The sequence below is a fragment of the Ammospiza caudacuta genome, chromosome 24 (assembly GCF_027887145.1).
Source record: "Ammospiza caudacuta isolate bAmmCau1 chromosome 24, bAmmCau1.pri, whole genome shotgun sequence".
NCBI lineage: Eukaryota > Metazoa > Chordata > Aves > Passeriformes > Passerellidae > Ammospiza > Ammospiza caudacuta.
Genome location: NC_080616.1, coordinates 7,485,102 through 7,504,266, shown reverse-complemented (window position 1 = coordinate 7,504,266; position 19,165 = coordinate 7,485,102). Strand labels below are relative to the sequence as shown.

At 44.5% G+C, this 19,165-nt stretch overlaps 1 protein-coding gene across 1 annotated transcript; it reads left to right on the top strand.

Annotated features, from left to right (window-relative positions):
* Positions 1 to 738: 738 nt before the first annotated feature.
* On the top strand, positions 739 to 19,162 carry RSBN1 (round spermatid basic protein 1). The gene is made up of 7 exons (XM_058819268.1): positions 739 to 1,093; positions 4,639 to 5,309; positions 11,255 to 11,392; positions 11,784 to 11,926; positions 12,782 to 12,949; positions 13,991 to 14,099; positions 14,652 to 19,162. Exons 1-7 carry the CDS (start codon positions 739 to 741, stop codon positions 15,111 to 15,113), a joined length of 2,046 nt encoding a protein of 681 aa, XP_058675251.1. The 3' UTR covers positions 15,114 to 19,162.
* Positions 19,163 to 19,165: the final 3 nt, after the last annotated feature.

The window sequence follows — 19,165 nt, the reverse complement described above, 5'->3', positions numbered from 1 at the left end:
ATGCTGTCTTCAAGGATTTGTGACTCTCCAGCACAGAATTTCAGGTTGGAACAGGGAAGATGAGATTTCTTGCCAGATTCCTCAAAAGATTCCACTGATCAGTGGGGAGGGATAAAGATGAACATTGCTTTATATTATTTGTTTCCTGTATAGACGGGGGAAAAAAAACCCCAAACACCAAAATACCCCACCAACCAAGGTGGGATTTGGGGAATTTGGTCAAGAAGAATCTGCTGACCACTGCTGGAATGGAAAACTCAGCTGGACAGGGTTTGGAGCAACCTGCTGTGGCGGAAGGTGCCCCAGCTCATGGCAGTGGGTGAAACGAGATTTTTAAGCTCCCTCCTAACCTCCCAATCATTTTATGATTCAATTATTTTATTCCATCCCACTGCCACGGGCAGGGATGGCCTCCTTAGGCTGGCTCCAACAGCTCCACATCATCTCCCTTAGGGGGGAAGCCTCGGCAGCACCCCGCGGCCGGTGTTTAATGGATGAAGCACTTTAGAACAAGCGACAAACGCCACTAAAATAAAAGATTTTATCCCTCCGCGCTCTCCGGCCCCGCGCTCCCCCGGCGCTTTCCCGCCCTCCTCCCGCCGCCCACGTGACCCGCGCAGCGCGCACGCGCCCCTGGCCCCGCCCCCGAACTACACGTCCCAGGGTGTCCCGCGGCGGCGCGTGCGCGGCGGCGCCCGGCGCTCGGGCCATTTAAATGTGTGTGAGGGAGCCCCTGAAATGGCCGCGCAGGTCGCCGCGGTGCCGCGGGCCCCGGAGGAGCCGCCGCCGCCGCCCTCAGCGGACCGGCCCGCCCGGCCCCGCGGGCCCCGCCGCCGGCGAGCGGCACCCGGCGAGCCCCCGGCCGCCAAGCGGGCCCGGCCGAGCCAGCCGCTGCTGGCGGGGCCCGGCCCGGCGGAGCCGCTGCCCCCGCCCGCCCTCCCCGCCGCCGCGGGGCTGTTCACGTTCTCCCCGCTCAGCCTCCCGCCGCCCGGGGAGCGCCGACACCACCACCGGCACCACGCCGAGCCCGCCGGCCACAAGGCGAGGCGCGGCAGCCCCGCGGACGGCGCGGCGGGGCGGCCCAGCCAGCGAGGTGAGCGGCGGGGGGAGCGCGGGGGTCGCGGGGCCGGCGGGTGCCCGCGGCGGGCTCGGCCGGGCGGCGGCGGCGCCGCGCTCGGAGCCCGGGGCGCACCTGTGGAGGGGAGCGGGCGGCGGCAGCGCGCCGGGATCGGCGGCCCTGCTCCGGCCGTGGCGTAGCGGGCACGGCGGGGCTGCCCCGGGCACGGAGCGCGGGGCGGCCGCGTTGCTGCTGCCGCTGTCAGAATCGCCCTCATCGCACGGTCAGCGTGCGAGTGCTGTGGTAGTAAAGGCTTCTTCACATCAACGTGTGAGGAACTGCTCGTTTGTTAGGTTTTTTTTTTTCAGTTTTTAATGGTTGGTTCTAATAAGTGGCCTGAGAAGGGATCTCGTGATTCCGATAGAATGTTTCCAATGCGATTGTCAGAGGATGGTGCCAGAGTCTTTTCAGGGGTGCCCAGCAACAGGGCAAGGCTGAATAGCCATAAACTGAAACACAAACGTTCCTCCTCAACATAAGGAGGAATTTCTTTCAATGAAGGGTGGCAGAGCACTGGAACAGGTGCCCATGGAGATCCTGGAGTCTCCCTGTCTGGAGATATTCCACACCTGTGTCACCTGCTCCAGGTGACCCTGCCTTGGCAGGGGGGTTTTGCTGGATGATCTCAGAGGTCCCTTCCAGCCCGAATTATTCTGTGTGTTCTTTTATTGAAAGGCCAAAGTATCTCTGGATTTTGGCATGTGCTGTGTGTGGTTTTGTTTATTATTTTTTTTAACAGTACAGAGTGATTGTTTTGGTTCTGCTCAGAGATTTGCTGTAGTAAAAAGCTTCTTGGAGAGAGCAACATAGATAAAAAATAACTGCAAAAGCTACTGTAATTAAAAGTATAATGTGGTGAATTATGCTTGAGGAGTGTATGGGCAGGTTTTGTGCCTAAGAAACCAAAGATGCACTTGTTTACAGAAGTCAAGTGTCTGTGGAGTAAAGCCTAGATAGTCCTATCTTAAGAACAGACAAAACTAGTACCAGGAGAAGCTTTTCTCCCCTAGTTAATGCTTCCACACCACTGTGCTTGAATACAGATTAAAAAAAACTTCTGATTGCAAACCTCTGAAGTTTTATCAGTGTTTATCAAACAAAAGTTTGGAGCGGTGTAACTTTGTAGAACGGAGTGTCAGTGTGTCAGTTCTAACCCAGAATTAAATTAGGCCCCTTAATGAAGGCTTAAACAGCGTGAAAATGAGCATCAAAATTCCAGATTTGTGAAGGAAAGCTGTTTGCTCTTCTGAAGCTCTTCAGTGCCTGTCCTCAGCAGAAGGGGTAGTGCATTTTGGGATGGGGCTGTGTTTCTTTTCCTGACTATCCCTTGTTATTTTGCTGTGTAACCTAATTAAATTACCTATTGTATTGACTGTGCCATGCTTATCTGTGGCCCCAGGTGACAGTGAACACCCCACTGTTTTTGCTGTTTAATAAAGGTTCTGATTCTGTTGTGGGATGTCTGATCATTTTAGATTATTTATATACCCTGAGTTATTGGCACTGCTGTCACTCTGCCTCACTGCAGAGCCCATAGTTTAGTGACCTGTCCACAGCTTCTTTGTGTTTGAGGTGCTGGAGGCCTTCTGTTTATTTAAAGGAATAATTGAAATTATATTTCCATTCAGGATTGCCAGGCATTATTACAATGTCACTGAATCCAGCAGTTACTGACTGCAGTAGTGGGACTCTGCTGTGTTCAATGCATCCAGCAGCAGCCAGGGCAGCTTTTATCCTGCAAACAGACAAGTGCTCACTGGAAGCTCCCAAATGCAAGGATTCCTCTGTCTGTTATTAGGATATGGCTCCAAACAGGAAGATACTCTGGATTAAAATGTGTGAGGTTTTAAAACTGTACCTGAAAGCAGAAATGCTTGCAGTAAGAGACCTTTAATGTTCTTAGAAACATGCCTAGGGAAGTATTCCCAGCAGCACAGGGGTGCCGTGAAATCCTTGTTTAGCTGCAGCTTGGGATCTCTGGTGTCCAGGACGAACACCCGGTGTGTGAATTGCACGTTCTCGGTGAGTAAAGCAGTGTCTGTGCTCAGAGCCCAGGGACTGAGCCTACCCTGCACTCCTCACACCGAGTCCTGCAGCAAACCTCATTCCAAGAACCGTTTCAGTTGCCTTCCCAGAACGGGTGATGCCACCCTGCTTTTTCCTGCTTTCTCTGAAACAGAAAGATCAGGGCCTTTGCTGTTTGCAAGGGCTGCAGCAGCACGGTGAAAACTTGTATTTCAGGTCCTAAGACTATTGTATGAAGTGAGGATTAAGCAATCAGCTCTTGCTTTGCTCCATGAGTAACTCTGTTCCTTACTCCAGGCTATTATGAAGGTCAGCCCTCTCAGTAACGAGACCAAACCAGTAATGATCCAGTTAAACACTGGTTCCACTGAAGAACCTGCAGCTGCCTGTGTTTAGCACTACACCCTTTCTCATAAAACAGTGTAACATGGCTTTTTTTCTTTAACTTAAGTGCTCTAAGAGAATGAAGAGGGAGTACCAATGTGCAGCCAGAGAAAGGAAATTTCTTTAGGACAAAGCCCTGTGCTGAGGGGAAATGGTAAAACTTTGGTTACTGCATCTTCAGGCAGGTGTTGCCTTCAGCAGCAGGTTGTTCTCATCCCCACGGCTATCCTGCTAACACAGCTCCTGGAGATTTATGGGCACTCTTGGATGAAATGGTTCTTTGATTCAGGCACGTTAAAACCTTGTCTTGGCAATTGAGTTTGTAACAGCTGGGCCATCAAGTTTTCTAATTACCTTTGTCCCTTGCTAAATGTTATTTGAATTAGCTTTTATTCTTGAAAGAAGAACAACTTAAACTATTCCATTTTGCCTGACAGAACTACTTCTTTACATTTTATCTATCTGCCTTTTAGAGGTTGATTAACCTCAAAAACAAACCCAAACAACTGAAACAGGCTCTTAATTTCTTTCTCTCTATTAACTGAATTGTTAACTATAAGACTGAATCTGTTGATGTGATGATTTGGGTCCTTTAACTTTAAAAGATCAGCAATCTAAGTTTAAATGTTTTTACTTCTAAGTGTAAGTAAAGCTTGTAGCTCTTTAGTGCTACTGTTTGCTTCCCTATCATGTATCCAAAATGAGGGAAGTGCTCTGTAATGCAAGTCTTAATGTTTAAATGTTACACATACTTGTTTATCCTCTTCCCCTGCACGGCACTGCCTTAAATGTCAGAAGTTATTAATGTACTTAATTATAGATGCTCTGAAATACAGACTCCTTTTAAAGGTATTTTGATAAATCTGTTAAAAATTGAAGTATTTCGAAAATATTAAGGTAGAATTTTGGAAGGTTTCCTTAATTCAAGGCTTTATTTGTATAATTATAGATACCCTGACTTTTGACTTAATTATACAACCAAAAATGCAATGTTTTACAGTTGGTCAGTGTCCCTGGGAATAGATCCCTTAGCAAGTGAGAGGCCTGAATTCTTTTGGGGTGAATATGCTGCAACTGCAGAGCTCTAATCTTCTCTTTATTGTCGCTGCCAGAAACTCCAGATGAAAATGGCAAAACCCAGCGAGCTGACAGTCTTATTATGAAGAAGATAAAGAAAAAAAAGAAAAAGAAACACCGGGAGGATGTGAGGGGAAAGCGCCTGAAGATGTACAACAAGGAGGTGCAGACGGTGTGTGCTGGGCTCACTCGCATTGACAAGGAGACTCTGGCTCAAGGACAGTGTGACAGCCTGGAAATGAACAAGGAATCCTTCAGGTACCTGAAGGACGAGCAGCTGTGCAGACTGAACTTGGGCATGCAGGAGTACCGGGTACCCCAGGGAGTACAAACCCCCTTTGTGACGCACCAGGAGCACTCTGTCCGCAGCAGCTTCCTCAAGACTGGCACTAAATTCAGTAACTTCATCCACGAGGAGCACCAGTCCAATGGAGGTGCCCTGGTCCTGCATGCCTACATGGATGAACTCTCATTTTTGTCTCCAGTGGAGATGGAGAGATTTGCAGAGGAGTTTCTTGCGTTGTCATTCAGTGAAAATGATAAAAATGCAGCTTACTATGCTTTAGCCATAGTGCACGGGGCAGCTGCCTATTTACCAGACTTCCTGGATTACTTTGCTTTTAACTTTCCAAACACTCCAGTGAAAATGGAAATTTTGGGCAAGAAGGACATTGAAACAACAACAATTTCAAATTTTCACTCTCAGGTAAGAGCTATTCACATGCATAAATGTTGCACAATACCTATGTATGATTAATCTCAGTAACCCAGAGCAGACATGATTTAAAATAGGCAAATCACAAATGATTTTTCTAAGCAGATGAAGAAAGGTGATGTTAGGCCTAATCTACTGTGCTGTGTATTCCTGCTTCTGCTCAGAGCTTTTCTGTGCTCCCTGGTAGCTGGTGAATCACACATCACACACTGCTGCCTGTGACCTGAGGGCAGATCTGCACTGAGCATCTTTTTCTTCTAAACTTGGGAAATCACTGAGATTGTTCAAAACAGCAGCCAAGTCTGTCAAGAATTGCATAGACTGCAAATGCTAACGCTGCTTTTCTAGTCAACAGAGCTGGAGTTTCTTTTTGGGGTCTTTTGGGGGTTTTTTTGCAATGATGTTACTTTTTGTGTTTCAGTGTATCTGTTTCACAAGGTTTTTAACATCTTCATTCTCTCAGTACCTTATGCTGTTTAAACTTTCTAACTTGAAGGGGGTTAGAGGATCTTTTTAATTGCCTTTGAAAAGGAGTTTCACTTTGTTTACTCCCTTGGTTTCCATGGCAGGCTCAAACTAGTTTAAATTCTGAAACTGTATCTCCATGTAACTTAAATGGATGCAACAGTAAAAACTGAGCTAATTTTGAGATTCCCGTATGAAATTCTCTTGAATTTTAGTCTTGTGCTCCAACTCAGAGTATCTATGAGTAGATCACAAGATTACAGCTTAGATAAAATTCTTTTTGATGGAATAAAGCTTCTTTCTTTTTAGTCTGAGAATGGATCCAAACTACTGATTACCTTTAAGGTCTTTACTTGAGGCATTAATTACATTTACTAGTTCAGCCGTTGGGAGGATAAATCTGAAACTCTGCAGTTCAGTACGATAGGAACACACCTTTAACAACACTTTGGAGTGTTAGTGCTTGTGGATGGGCTGTTTGGATCTCTGCAGGCTTTACCAAATGCTTGTAAGCAAGATTTGCATTGGAAAAACAATTAGTGCTTTACAGAAAGATACTGCATGGTCACTGTGGAGTCTTTAAATAGCATTAAATGAATAATTGTGACACTTGGCTTTTTGTTTGGCAGCAATTTACTGCTCTAGCACTTATTTTAACCAGCTTCTGTTTCTTGGTGCAAGTAATTCTGTGTGTTGACAGGGCTGTGTCTGGGTGCAGAGCACCCCAAAACAATCTGAGCATATGAACCACTGCTGTGGGCAGCAGCACTTCTGCACAGCACACACCTGTGTGCTGCAGGGCTCAAATGTGTCCACAGGTCAGGCTTTAAAGTCTTCTGTGTTAGTGATTTATCCATGTTCTTTAGTGTCCTGATTGCATTCTGGCTTGAGTGCATGTGATGACCCCTGAGATGGCTGAACAGAGCCTCTGGAGTGTTTAACAATTGCATTTTTTCTGGGTGAATGTTCTGTGAACATGAATACTGGCACTATAAATACACGTGAGGAATGTATGGTAATAAATAAGAGGCTTTGCTGGGTTATAGTCTGCTGGTACTTCAATTAATTCTATTTTAAGTACTGTCTAAACTTGATTGAGTCATGACATAAGGTTCAGTTGGTCTAAACCACTTCTGTAAACCCAGCTCCAGCATGACCTGGTTAATCCTCTCTGGCTGGAGTGTGTTAGTGCAGCTCTCCCTGAGCAAACAGAGCAGGGGAGCTGTCAGGCAGCTGGAGCAGGGGTACAGGTGATGGAAAAGCTGAGGAAACACAAATTGGTGGGGGGTTCACCCAGGTTTTGCAGGCTGGCTTCTCTTGGAATGGAGGAGGCTGCAATGCCCTGCTGAGGGCCTGGGTGCTGAACCTGGCTGTTGTGCTCCTGTTCCTTGGCAGCTCTGGTGAGGCTTGGACAGATTGGCCAAGCTTTACTTTTCACCCTTCTGAGTGAGAGTTGTACAGTTCAGAAGCACTTCATAGTTGTGCTTTAGCAGATTAAACTGTTGCACTGTTGTATGCTGTGACACTGGTTATTTATAATGAAGTTACATTGCCTCCATTCTGGGTTCCTTCTCTGTGTATGTTTGTTTGCTGCACTGACCTGTGCCAAGGGGGTTGGGAGTTTTAGGGAGTCTTGGATCCTGAAGATTCAGTGTTCAGAAATCAAAATTAGTTCTGTAAACTGCAAGTTAATGTGACCTTTGTCTTGCACAACATTCAGCTGGTTTGTGTTTTTAGAGAAACTGAATTGTAGTATTCAAAATAAGGACTTTAATCTGAAGGACTTGGTAAGTCTAGTGATAATTAACTGCCTTGCAAGGTGAATTCCTTTGTTCTCAGGGCAGTGAGTTTACAGCAAAGCACGCTAATGTGTATTTGTTATATAAATGTTTGGTTTCAGTATTTTAAAGTAATTAAGCTTCAGTGTCCTGTGGATTTTTTGCTTGCATTGTCTCTCATTAGTTGCAGTACTTCAATGCTGGAGCTCAGCTGTAGTGTGGAGCTGTTCACTTGGGCTGAGAGCTTTCAAGACTCAAATCACTGAGCAGTAACTTTAAGCTTTCCTCACATAAGGACACACTTTCATTTGGAAGCTCTTTGCAGAGCAGCTAGAATGAACTCTTATTTTCCTTATCACTTGTTCAGTACAACTGCTTCCCCTCAGTGAATGGGAATATATTTGTAGTTAAATAAACCCTTCTGCTTTTTTTCCCAACTGATCAACTTGCCTGAGGAATTCTGTCTGATCCAAAGAACAGTTACTCTGTCACAGAGGCTGTGTGGGGGTTCTGGGAAGAGGCCAGGAAAGAGAATTGGGGAAATAGGTTTTGCATAAGCTGCTCTTCTTCTGGAAGAAGGTGGGAGAAGCAGCCAACAGGTGATAACTGGGTAAGTTTTCTTACTCCTGCTGTTCAGAACAGGTTCCTCTGTTGCTGACACCTTTGGTTCAGGAACCACATCACAGTTTGAACTTCTCTGATTGTGGAAGGACAGTCTCTTTTTTTTAGCAGTAGCTACCAAAGTATGAAATGAAGAAGTTGTGCATCTGTACTGCATCCTTCATTTGGTTTGTCACTAAAGCCATATAAACAATGCCCAGTGGTCCTGCACTGTGTCAGATTTTAGTCAAGCATGTCACCCTTGCTGTGCTGGCATGTCACTGCCTTGTCCTTCAGCAGCAGCCAGCCTTGTGCTCTTGCTTTTTTCCTTGTAGCCAAGGTTTTGTGTGGTTGGTTTTATAGCTGACTTGGCATGCTGAAATATTGTTGCTGTCAACTGATTCATGCTTTTCTTGCAACTGGAGAGAAACTTCAGAGACTTAACCTCATTTGTCTCCAGCTGATGCCTCATCTGTGTGTCCTCTTCTCATCCTGTGCTGCTCACTTAACCCGTGGTGAGACTCAGGAACATGCAAATAAACACCAGCTCTGAGCCTCTGACAGGAAACACTGCCTCTGTCTGCTTCTGCTCTCACCCCAGTGTGGGAAACACTGATAACACATGGTGCAGTTGGGAGAAAATGGCTCCATGAGCACTGGAGCTAATTTTAAACGTGCCCGTAAGTCCCTGTGAGTGGGGGTACACACAGCAGTGATGGCTGGGTGGCATTTGGAAGGGCACAGGCTGCCTGAGCTGTTTTACTGGCCCCATTATCTTTTTGCAACAGTAAAAACAGTGGCAGTGGCTGCTTGAGATCCACTGCTGCTTTTAAAGCAGCACAGGGAACAAATTATACAAGGGAGGTGCTGTGGTAATGAGTTACTGACTTCTGGCAGCCCTGTGAATTGGAGTGACCCCAGCTAAATTCCTAAACAAGAGTTGAACTTTAAACAAAAATAAAAAACACTGAGAGAGGTCTGATGGATATAATGAAATTACTTCAGCTATTTCATCATCTCAGCTTTCTCCCCTGCAATGAGGGGTGCACAGAGGTGGCTGGAGTGAGCAGAGCTCAGAGGGAATTTGGAACACCTGGTGAATGAAAGGCCAAAGCAGCTTGCAGTGCAGCAAGCAGGGTGCTTACTCATGGGATTCTAAACCCTCCAGTTGGAAAGGGAGAGCAAGGCCTGTTCTTTTAGATGTTCATTGCATCATGTTGTTGGGACCACTGGCCTAACCAGTGTTTGCTGCTCAGAAGGAATTAAGAATGAGAGATGCTGTAAAGAAGTGTTTTATGGCATATTGAACTAGCAGACTACATCCCCTGTGACTGAGGTGCTTGAGATGAATAATACAGCCTGCTGGGGATTGCCGTGGGTTGGTGCATGTTGTCAGTGTAAACATGTCCTGGGTTTAATTCTCAAGTGTGTATATTCCTTTAATTTCTGTTAGAAACTAGCAAAACATTGAAATACAGTGTTTCCCTAAAGTATTTCTTCTGTTTCCTTTATAGCTCCCGAGTTCTTGTCTATTTTTCCATTGTTCCAGTGCATTTAAAAACAAACAAAATTAAAGCTTCTAATTTTTCATTTCCTTTGAAAGCATTACAAGGAAAAGCTGCTTATGGAATTATAATTCATTTTAACTCATGACAAACACCTGTAAAATACTAGTGACTCTCACCAGGTGGTTTCAGTAGCACAGAACTCATCTGGAAGGAGTCCGTCTGCACTTACATAAACAGTGCCAGGCAGTTTAACTTCACTGGATAAGGACCAGAGCACTTCAGTCCTTAGTTTTTCTGTATGTGCACAGAACAAAAATATTGCTGCGGTGTTCCAGTGCTCCTGCTCTGAACTGCACTCAGCAAATAGAGTGAGCTAAACTTGTATCATTAAGAAGTGAAATATCTGTGGCTGCTGCTGGAGGATAAAATTGCAGCAGTAACTCTGTTCTTCCTTTATTAGTCTCTCCTAATTTACCTTTAACAACATGGAGTAGTTTAATGACATCTGGTTTGCTGGCTAAACATGCAAAACTGAAAGTAAAAGCTGAGCTGCTACTGGCATGTATCTGTAAGTGGAGTTCTAAAATGCATCACCCTGGGTGAACATGGCTGTTAAACTGCACATTTACCAGTGATTGCCTGTGCTGTCCCCCCACTCAGCCACGGAGAACAGCTGGAGTTTTTCACCCTGGAACACTGAAGGGTGGTGGAAGGCTGGGGCTCAGCCACAAGTGACTGTGCAAAGCAGACTGGTGCTCTGTAACATCAGTTCTGGTACCTGCACAGAAACTCCTCTCTGGCCGTATGGCACATTCCAGCTGCAGTCCATAGGATGAGGCTGCAGAGCACTGGAGTCTTGCCAGTGCCTCTCTTCTGGGAACAGGAAATTGGCAAGAAAAGTTTCCAGATGACCCAGCAAAGTGGGACAGACTGTGTTCTAGAAGATGTCCATGAGCTGTGAGATTAAAATGCTTCTGACCCCAGCACTGACAGCAGGTCCTACTGCAAATGGTAATCCTAAAATTCTTCTCCGTGAGCTCTGGCTTTCCAGCTAAACCCCTCATTTCATCTGGTTTTTGTACAGTTTCCTGTGTATACTATCACCAGAACCACTGCATGAAAGTCCTTGAGGTTTTTCACTGCAGGCCCAGGGGAAGGACCTCAGGGACAGGGCTGAAATTGGAATGTGCCAAGCCCAGGAACATCCGCTTTGAAATGTAGAAGCAAAAGTCCAAATGCACAAACCAGTGGAGAGTTGAAGCTTGCTGGTGAAGGACTGAGTCACAATGAAACCTTGTGTGGTTGTTTTCTCAAGTCAGCCTGGAAGTGTTGAATTGTTCCTGAATTAGTCAAATATTCACTTGCTGTTATTCAGACTCCAGAAGGATTTCCTGTCAGGAGTGCAGACAGGAGTCCTTTCTTTCTCCTCTGTTCTGAACAGTCCCTGTGCATATTCCCAAAGGCCCATCTGCTGAAACAGCTGTAGCTGAGTCCAAGATTGATCCCAGCTGTGCTAGATCTGTCACTTTATCCTCGTGGGAGGGAACTGAAGCTGTGCTGCTGTTGTGTCTCCTGTCTGGCACAGGTCAATCGGACGTACTGCTGTGGCACCTACAGAGCGGGCCCCATGCGCCAGATCAGCCTGGTGGGAGCCGTGGATGAAGAAGTGGGGGACTACTTCCCAGAATTCCTGGATATGTTGGAAGAATCTCCATTTCTCAGAGTAAGCAGCAATTTGTGGTGTGTTCAGAGCACTGTAGATATTTAAGCAGTTGTTAGGTTTCTAAGTAATTAGAAACTGTAAGGGATTTTATTGATGATTTTTTGGGCTACTGAGGTTCATTCTTTACTGTGTCCAATTGAAAGGCATAGACTGAGGTGGCTAATTAAAAATAATCAAGTTTATTATATATACTTCTACTTCCCTAAAAACTGTGCTTGATAAAATTAGCTTGGAATATCTTTTACCTCTCAAACCTACTTAGATTCTATGCAATTCTTTTGACAGCAGATTTGAACCAGTTTTACCAAAGGCATCATTTAATTTTTCTATCTCACCCAGTGTTTTGTGTTATGTGTGTTTTGTGGGTTGTTTTGTTCCTGTTTTCTTGTAGATGACTCTGCCCTGGGGGACTCTTTCCAGTCTCAGACTGCAGTGCAGGTCCCAGAGTGATGATGGGCCCATCATGTGGGTAAGGCCGGGAGAGCAGATGATCCCCACAGCTGATATGCCAAAATCACCCTTCAAACGGCGCCGGTGAGTTTGGGTTTCCTTTTGTACTCGAGGGAAAACTTTGCAGTTAAGTCTGTGTCAGATTTGAGAACAAAAGCAAAGTATTGATGTGTAACTGGCTTTTCAGAGGACTAATTCAGATTTAAGTTTCACTTTCACTTTGTTTCAAATTGGCTCAGTTGATAAAGCAAAGCTGTTACCCGTGATGGTTATTTTATTTCACTACTTCTGTCAGTATCTTTCAGTACTTCTCACATATCCTAGATCGGTATTTTAAGATTAGAACCTCTTTTTATTATCCTGCAGGAGACTCAATTCATCTTATTTCTGTGGCAGGAACCAGTTTGGTGGTGAGGGCAGGTGGAATGCTGTAAAAACAGCAGAGATCCTTCTACTGCCTGTGCTACCTAATAATGGCAGTGCTAAAGCACTTATCACATGTCTGCCCAGCAATTATTGTGTATTCTTGCTTTCTGTCTCTGAAAGAGTACTCTAAAACAAATTTCAGGAGATTTGGAAGCATATTTTAATTGTCTTTTCAAGAAGAATTTTTGGATGTATTCTCAAATAACTGAAGCTCAGTTTCTATAAGATAGCTCTGTTTTACATACTGGTACATTCTTGGAGGAAGTCTTTCAGCACAAGTGAACACAATTTTTTTTTAATTTGATTTGTTTTGTAAAGTTTGATCTTATTACCTGAATTGTACTTTACTGGTTTTGTTTCAATCTTTCACCAAATCAACACCTAGAAAAAATCAGAGGGAAGTGCTTTGTTCCCTTGAAGCCTGCAGCACCCAGAATTCTAAGATCATTTCAACACAAATATTAATTTTTGAGCTGCAGGGCCATTTTTAGTGTGTGTTTTTGTGCATTGCAGGTCCATGAACGAGATCAAGAACCTGCAGTACCTACCTCGGACCAGCGAGCCCCGCGAGGTCCTGTTCGAGGACAGGACCCGAGCCCACGCCGACCACGTGGGCCAGGGCTTTGACTGGCAGAGCACAGCTGCTGTCGGGGTGCTCAAGGCTGTGCAGTTTGGGGAATGGTGAGTGCTGCTGGCATGCACTGCTCTTTCTTCTAAAAAAATAAAATTCCTTGCTAAACAAAGCTAATCAGAAGTGTTTTAAACCCTATAATGAGACTGACTGGAATTATCTGCCCAGGGAGGTGCTGGAGTCACTGGATGTGTTTGGAAATAAACTCAGTGCCATGGTTTAGTTTATGAGGAGGTGTTAGGTCGTAGGTTGGACTAGATGATCTTAAAGGTCTTTTCCATCCTAGTTTATTCTGTGATTCAAAAGCTGCACAGAGCTGAAAATCTCAAGCTGTGTGCCTCCTATTTTTCTGTATTGAGACAGTAAAAAATTTGTAACAGCAGCTTGCAGAATATTTCAGTGATACACAAAAACCTTAAACCTGGACCATCATCCCTGATTATTCTTTTCCTGAGCAGGTATATTAATTCTAGCTTCCATAACTGCAGTCTAAGAGCTCAGTGTAATTAATTTCACAGCTGCAGTGCTTTCTCAGGTCATGTACCCAGGATATTGCTGTTGACCTTGCAGAGAAACTGGACTTGCATCATTGTAATAGGTAGAAATTACATTGGAAATTGGATAGCATCATTAGCATTATCATTAGAATAAAAAAAGCCAATGTTTCCTATACTGTTGAATAAAACTCCTCACTGATTCAACTTCAGTGTTACTTTGTAATTTTACATTTTTCCCTTAATGCAGAATTTTTCTGTCCAATTATAGAATGGAAGAATTGAGCAAATAGTGGTTCCTAGAACGCAGAGAACTTTGACAGTGGCAGTTTGAACCTGGGTCTCAGGCTTTTCAGTGTATTTTCCATGCAAACATCCTTTCTGTTGTGAATGCAGCAAAAATTGAGAAAGAAAAAAGGGAAATGTATGCATTATACCTCTTATTCAAAATAATACACTATTGAGAGGTGTTGAGACGTTGTGCACAGTGTAACACTCAAGCAGGCCATTGGTTCAATGGAGCTTTCTGCTGGAAGAGCTGGAATGCTCTGTAATTCAAATACTTCAAAAATTCCTGGAATTCTCCCTTTTTTCTAGGAGTGACCAGCCTCGTATAACCAAAGATGTGGTTTGTTTTCATGCTGAAGACTTCACTGATGTTGTGCAGAGACTTCAGCTGGACCTGCATGAACCTCCAGTGTCACAGGTATCAAATCTGCCCTTGTGACAGCTCATTCCTGGTGTTTTGGGAGGAGTTTCTGATAGAACCCAGCTTCTCCCTAAAGTCAGCCCTTTTGTATCCCCTCAGTTCTCAGCTCTCTTGGGTAAATTTCCCTGTGTTTCAGGATAAAATAGTTTAGTTGGAAGGGACCTTTTTATTTTCCATTCCCCCAAGCTGGGGTTCATGCTATGAGTCCCAGGGTGTGCTATGGAAACAATCTGTTGATTAAGCCATGTGTGCCTGCTCCTGCTTTTGCTGATGTCTGTTGTCTCAGCTATGGAAGCATCTAAACTCAAGTCCTGCCAACCCAAGCAATGCAGCCCATTGTTGGTTTTAACTATAACTATAGAAACCTCTTCATCCTCCTCTCAGGACATCAGGGAAATTGTATTTTTAAAGTCCAGTTCTCATTTGAATTTGAAGTTTTACCCATGAAAAGTAGACATTCTGATTTAGACATGGATTCACTTGAAAATAGGAAGATGCAGAGTTGTTTGAAGAGTTCACCACTAACTTTGCCATCTCTCCTTCTCCCAGTGTGTTCAATGGGTGGACGAAGCCAAACTAAACCAAATGAGACGGGAAGGCATTCGCTATGCCAGGATTCAGTTGTGTGACAATGACATCTACTTCATCCCCAGAAATGTCATTCATCAGTTCAAAACAGTGTCAGCAGTCTGCAGCCTAGCCTGGCACATCAGACTCAAACAGTACCACCCCGTGGGGGAGACTTCTCCAAAAGCAGAGAGCAGCTCAAGCCTGAACAGTGATGTTCCTGGGAGCACAGAGGCACAAGGTGAACCCCAAGGTGTGAGTGTAAAAATAGAGTCTGAAGAACCAGGTACAGAAATTCAGCTTACCCCAGGGGTGCTCTCCTCCTCTGTTTCTTCAATATCAGGACTTGTGCAACCAGATCAGGTGGCCCAGCCCCTTCCAGGTTTTAAAATAGAGTCTGATCAGCAACACAATCCACAGGATCATGCAGGCTCTTCTGTGTGATATGTATATATTCAAACATTTTTTAAACAACTTTTTAAAATTTTGATGTGAAGTTATAGTTTTATAACTGGCTTATGTTTTATTGGAGAAATCTTGCCTATAATTCTATAAAGAAAGGTGACATTCCAAAATGTCAAGCATATCTTTTTTACACAGATTATGCAAAATTCAAGTTGTATTTTAACCCCTTAGTACAACCTGTAACAGTGGTCTACCACTTCTTTCTGTTTAAGTAAAGAGATGTTGAATATCTTCTCAAAGTCAGATTGGAATTCCTCCAGGAATATGAAATGATTGAACTCCATTGGTCAGTGTTATTTCCCTGCTTTTACTTTATCTCTAATCTTCACCAGAAAGTGATGCTTTTGTAGAAGACTTGCAAAGTGATTTCCCCATCTCATTTTAATTGCTTAAAAAAGTAAAAAAAAAAAAAAAAAAAAAAAAAAAGAAAAAAAAAAAGGAAAAATACAGAAAGCACAGCACTTTTGATGATTTGTGGAATTATTTTTGGTATGTCTGTTCTTGACATGTTGGTTTATATACAAGCTATAGAAATTGATGTTTCTTACAGTTCCTACAAGGGTGACCTGTAAAATGAACTGAAGCAAGTGTCTGATTCCTGTTGAAATGCAATGACTTACTGACCTAACACTTCTCATAGCACTGCTTATGTTGTTTGGTGTGGGGGTTTTTGCTTCCAAAATACATCTTCCCTGAATGTGATAAATGCTAGTGTCAAAATTAGAGAACCTCTTGGTAGTCTTGTGGAGGAAACTGCTATCTTTGAGCACTTTAAGGCTTTAAAATACTTAACCAACTTGGCAGCTTGTTTTGATGGGGTCGTAACGTGTCCAATGGATCCACACCTTCCCTTGTACTGATGCACTTAATATAATAAGCATTGAGCTGATACCTGACTTCCTAGAATAAGGACAGCCTTACTGTGTAAGTTCTGTATTAGTATTTCACAATAAAAAGTCTTTTGGCATTGGACTGCTTTTTCCATGTGTAGCTCCTGGGTGCCCAGTTACTGTGGAAAAATCAGCAGCACGTGCTCAATGTGTAGAGTGTCAGCTATCAACAGTTTTTAAACAATCTTTCAATATTTCTGGATGTTAATGTGTAACCTGTATTTGACTTTCACTCACCCCATTTATTACTGCCCTTTCCAGTCATCAAAAGGAAAAGTCCCTTTTCCCTCCCCCCTCCCCTCATTTAGAGTACAAGTTGGGGTTTGGTGCAACTTAAGCTGTCTCCAGATAACTTTATTTGTTCTAATCCTCACTGGGGTAGGAAGGATTTGAAACACTATGTTAGACTAGACAAAAGCAAAGATGCTGTGTTAGTTCTGGATGCATCTTTTTAATATCAATTATTACTCTTCTCTTTATAAGGGTCTCTAAAATATGTTACTCTATTATAAATCTTACTTTGTGCAATATTGTTTGTGTAGGCTTTTATATACATATTAGCACCTCAGTGTAGAGGTCACTATTTTAAACTGATAGAGAAATAATCCTCAGAAGATACTGCAGTGATTAGTTAGAACCTGTATTACTCCTTATGTGTATGTATGTATTGTCTTCGGTACAAAAATGAGGACTAGGAAATATTTCAATTTAAAACTAATTTACAGATTGAAGTGGTAGTGACTCGTTTAGTAATCTGTGTAAATAAGGTGTTAGAATGGAAAGCTTTTATGATGAGAAGTAATGTGATTCATGCAGGGGTGTAATTTAATCTTAGCAGAAATTCTAGATGACTCAGCGCGGCTCAGAAGGAGCCGTCGGTTCTCTGGTGGGTTTTTTCCACTTTTTATGTTGAGAGGAATTTCATAGCTTTAAGGGTTGTGCAAAGTAAAATTCCTCACAGGCAATAGTGGTTTCAGTTCATCCTTCACATTCAAAGATTCCCCAGGGGTGTTCTTTCCTTTTGACCAAGTCTGCAAGTCTTCCACGTGCCCATTCTGCCTGTCCCTGCTGCTCCCAGCCCTTCCCTGGCAGCCAGCTCTGCTCCCTCAGGAACTGTCACACCTGCAGGGCCAGCAGAGCAAACAGGCTGAGAGCCCCCAGGCACCACCTGGTAATTGGGAAATTGGGGTGGCATGAAGAGAGAATCCATTTGGAAGTCCTCTGTAAATTCTGATAGCATGTTTGCAAGTGAAGGAAGACCAGGGTGGTCTGTGCTGCTTTCCAAGCTGGAGCTTTTGTGAAATCTGTGACAACAGCCTGAAATAGCTGGAAAATGCTCTGACTTCCTCCTGCATGGAGGGACATGGCCAATAGCATTGTGCTCTCTGTGCTCTGCTCAGTTGCTAACTTAAACCTAATGTCAGATTTAAATGCACATTAATAAAGGTATCTGAATGACCTGAATGTTGCTGATACTATCCTATTTTGGAAGGCTGAGGGAGAGAGGAGCAAGCTGCTTGAGAATCTCTTACTAAATCCATGCTCAGCTTTGCTGTGCTTTAACCAAACTGGCAGTTTCAAATTCCACCTCAACTCTGGGTGTAAAGTGTGAGAGGGATTGCTTGGAAAGCTGCTCAGTCTCCAGCCATTGCTTCAGTTGCTCAGAACAAAGCCTTAATGGGACAAATGCAAATGTTTTCCAGCCCAAGACCTGTAGAACACTGGTTTTTTATGAGCTAGAGCAGTTTAGAGAGGAAATAATGAGTTCAAGCCATTTAGCGCTTAAGCAGAACAAATCCAGTAAATATTTCTGAATATCTCATGTTAAATAGTTGCTATTTGAATTTCTCCAATATTTCCTAAAGCAGGCTCCTTAATGAGCTAATCACCTTTGCTTTGATGTGATTTTTTGAGCCACATTTGGTGGCTTGTTCTAAGGATGAGGGAGCTGGGGCTGTTCAGTGTGGACACCATCCAGGATCTGCAGGGCTGCTCATCAGGAGCTGAATGACAGGACAGGGGAAATGGGCACAAATCAAAAGAGGAGGAATTTAGGTGAGAGATAAGGAAGAAATGTGATGGGTGGTGAGGATCTGGCTGCCCAGGGAGGCCATGGATGCCCCAGCCTGGGAACTTTTCAAAGCCAGGTTGGGGATCCTGGCCCAGTGGAGGTGTCCCTGCACATGGCAGGGAGTTGGGACTGGATGGTTTTTAAGGTTTTAACTTTGTTACTCTCAGTGGAAAGCAGATACAGAACAGTTCCTAAAGACAAATGTGCTGGTCAGTTCTGCAAATCCTCAGTGCTCCATTTATGCTCTGTGATGTGTGTCAGGTAGAAAACAGCCCAGCTTTGTGCTGGGGACAGCTGTCACTGACCAAGTGCTGTGAAACAGAACTGAGGCTTAGGCTGGGCTTTAATCAAGCGCTGGTGACTAAAACATCCCGGGGATAAAGTGGCTCAGCTGGGCTAGAAGTGGGCCAGCAAATGCAGGGTGAATTTGGTTTCCTCTCTTTTAGACAAGCTCCAGGTTCTGCTCCAGAAGGGGGGACACCACGAGGTGTCCCCAGGGCATCCTAAGGGACACTTTTCAGTGTCCCGCTGTGCCCTGCCAGGTTCCCTGCGTGGTACAGGTCAGGCAAATTGTCAGAGCTTTCCCCATGAGCTGAGTGCTGAACTCTGCAGTTCCCGCGGTGCGCTGAGGCTGGGCAGCCCTGAGGGCTGCGAGAGGAGCCGGGGCTCGTCCCCTGTCCCCCAGAGCCTCCTCTGTCCCCTCCTGAGGGCTCCGAGCAGTGCCAGGGCACCCCGAGCACCCACACACCGGCTTTTCCTGATTTCTCTGTACAACATGTAAAGATATCGACTCCTGTATTGCTGTTTCGTGATTTCATTTGATTTGATTGGCAGCTACGATTATTTTTTTCTGTGGTTTTAATTTATCTAAGGTCTCTGCCTCCAGAGGACGTGTACAATTGCCTGGACGACTGTTTGCTTTGTGCGGCCTTAGTGTATTTATTGACATTCGCGCGTGTGCGGGGCGGCCCGCGCCCCCCGCGCCCCCGGTAGCTGACTGTACACCAGTGTCAAACTGTTAAGCTATTTCTTTGTAAAATAGTCCGGCGGAATGCATAGAATTTTTTTCC

Bases quoted from the DNA above. Each gene is read 5' to 3' on its own strand.
- RSBN1 (XM_058819268.1), top strand. From the start codon at position 739: ATGGCCGCGCAGGTCGCCGCGGTGCCGCGGGCCCCGGAGGAGCCGCCG. The intron at 5,310-11,254 runs GTAAGAGCTATT...TGTCTGGCACAG, and splicing joins TTTCAAATTTTCACTCTCAG to GTCAATCGGACGTACTGCTG. The intron at 11,927-12,781 runs GTGAGTTTGGGT...TGTGCATTGCAG, and splicing joins TCACCCTTCAAACGGCGCCG to GTCCATGAACGAGATCAAGA.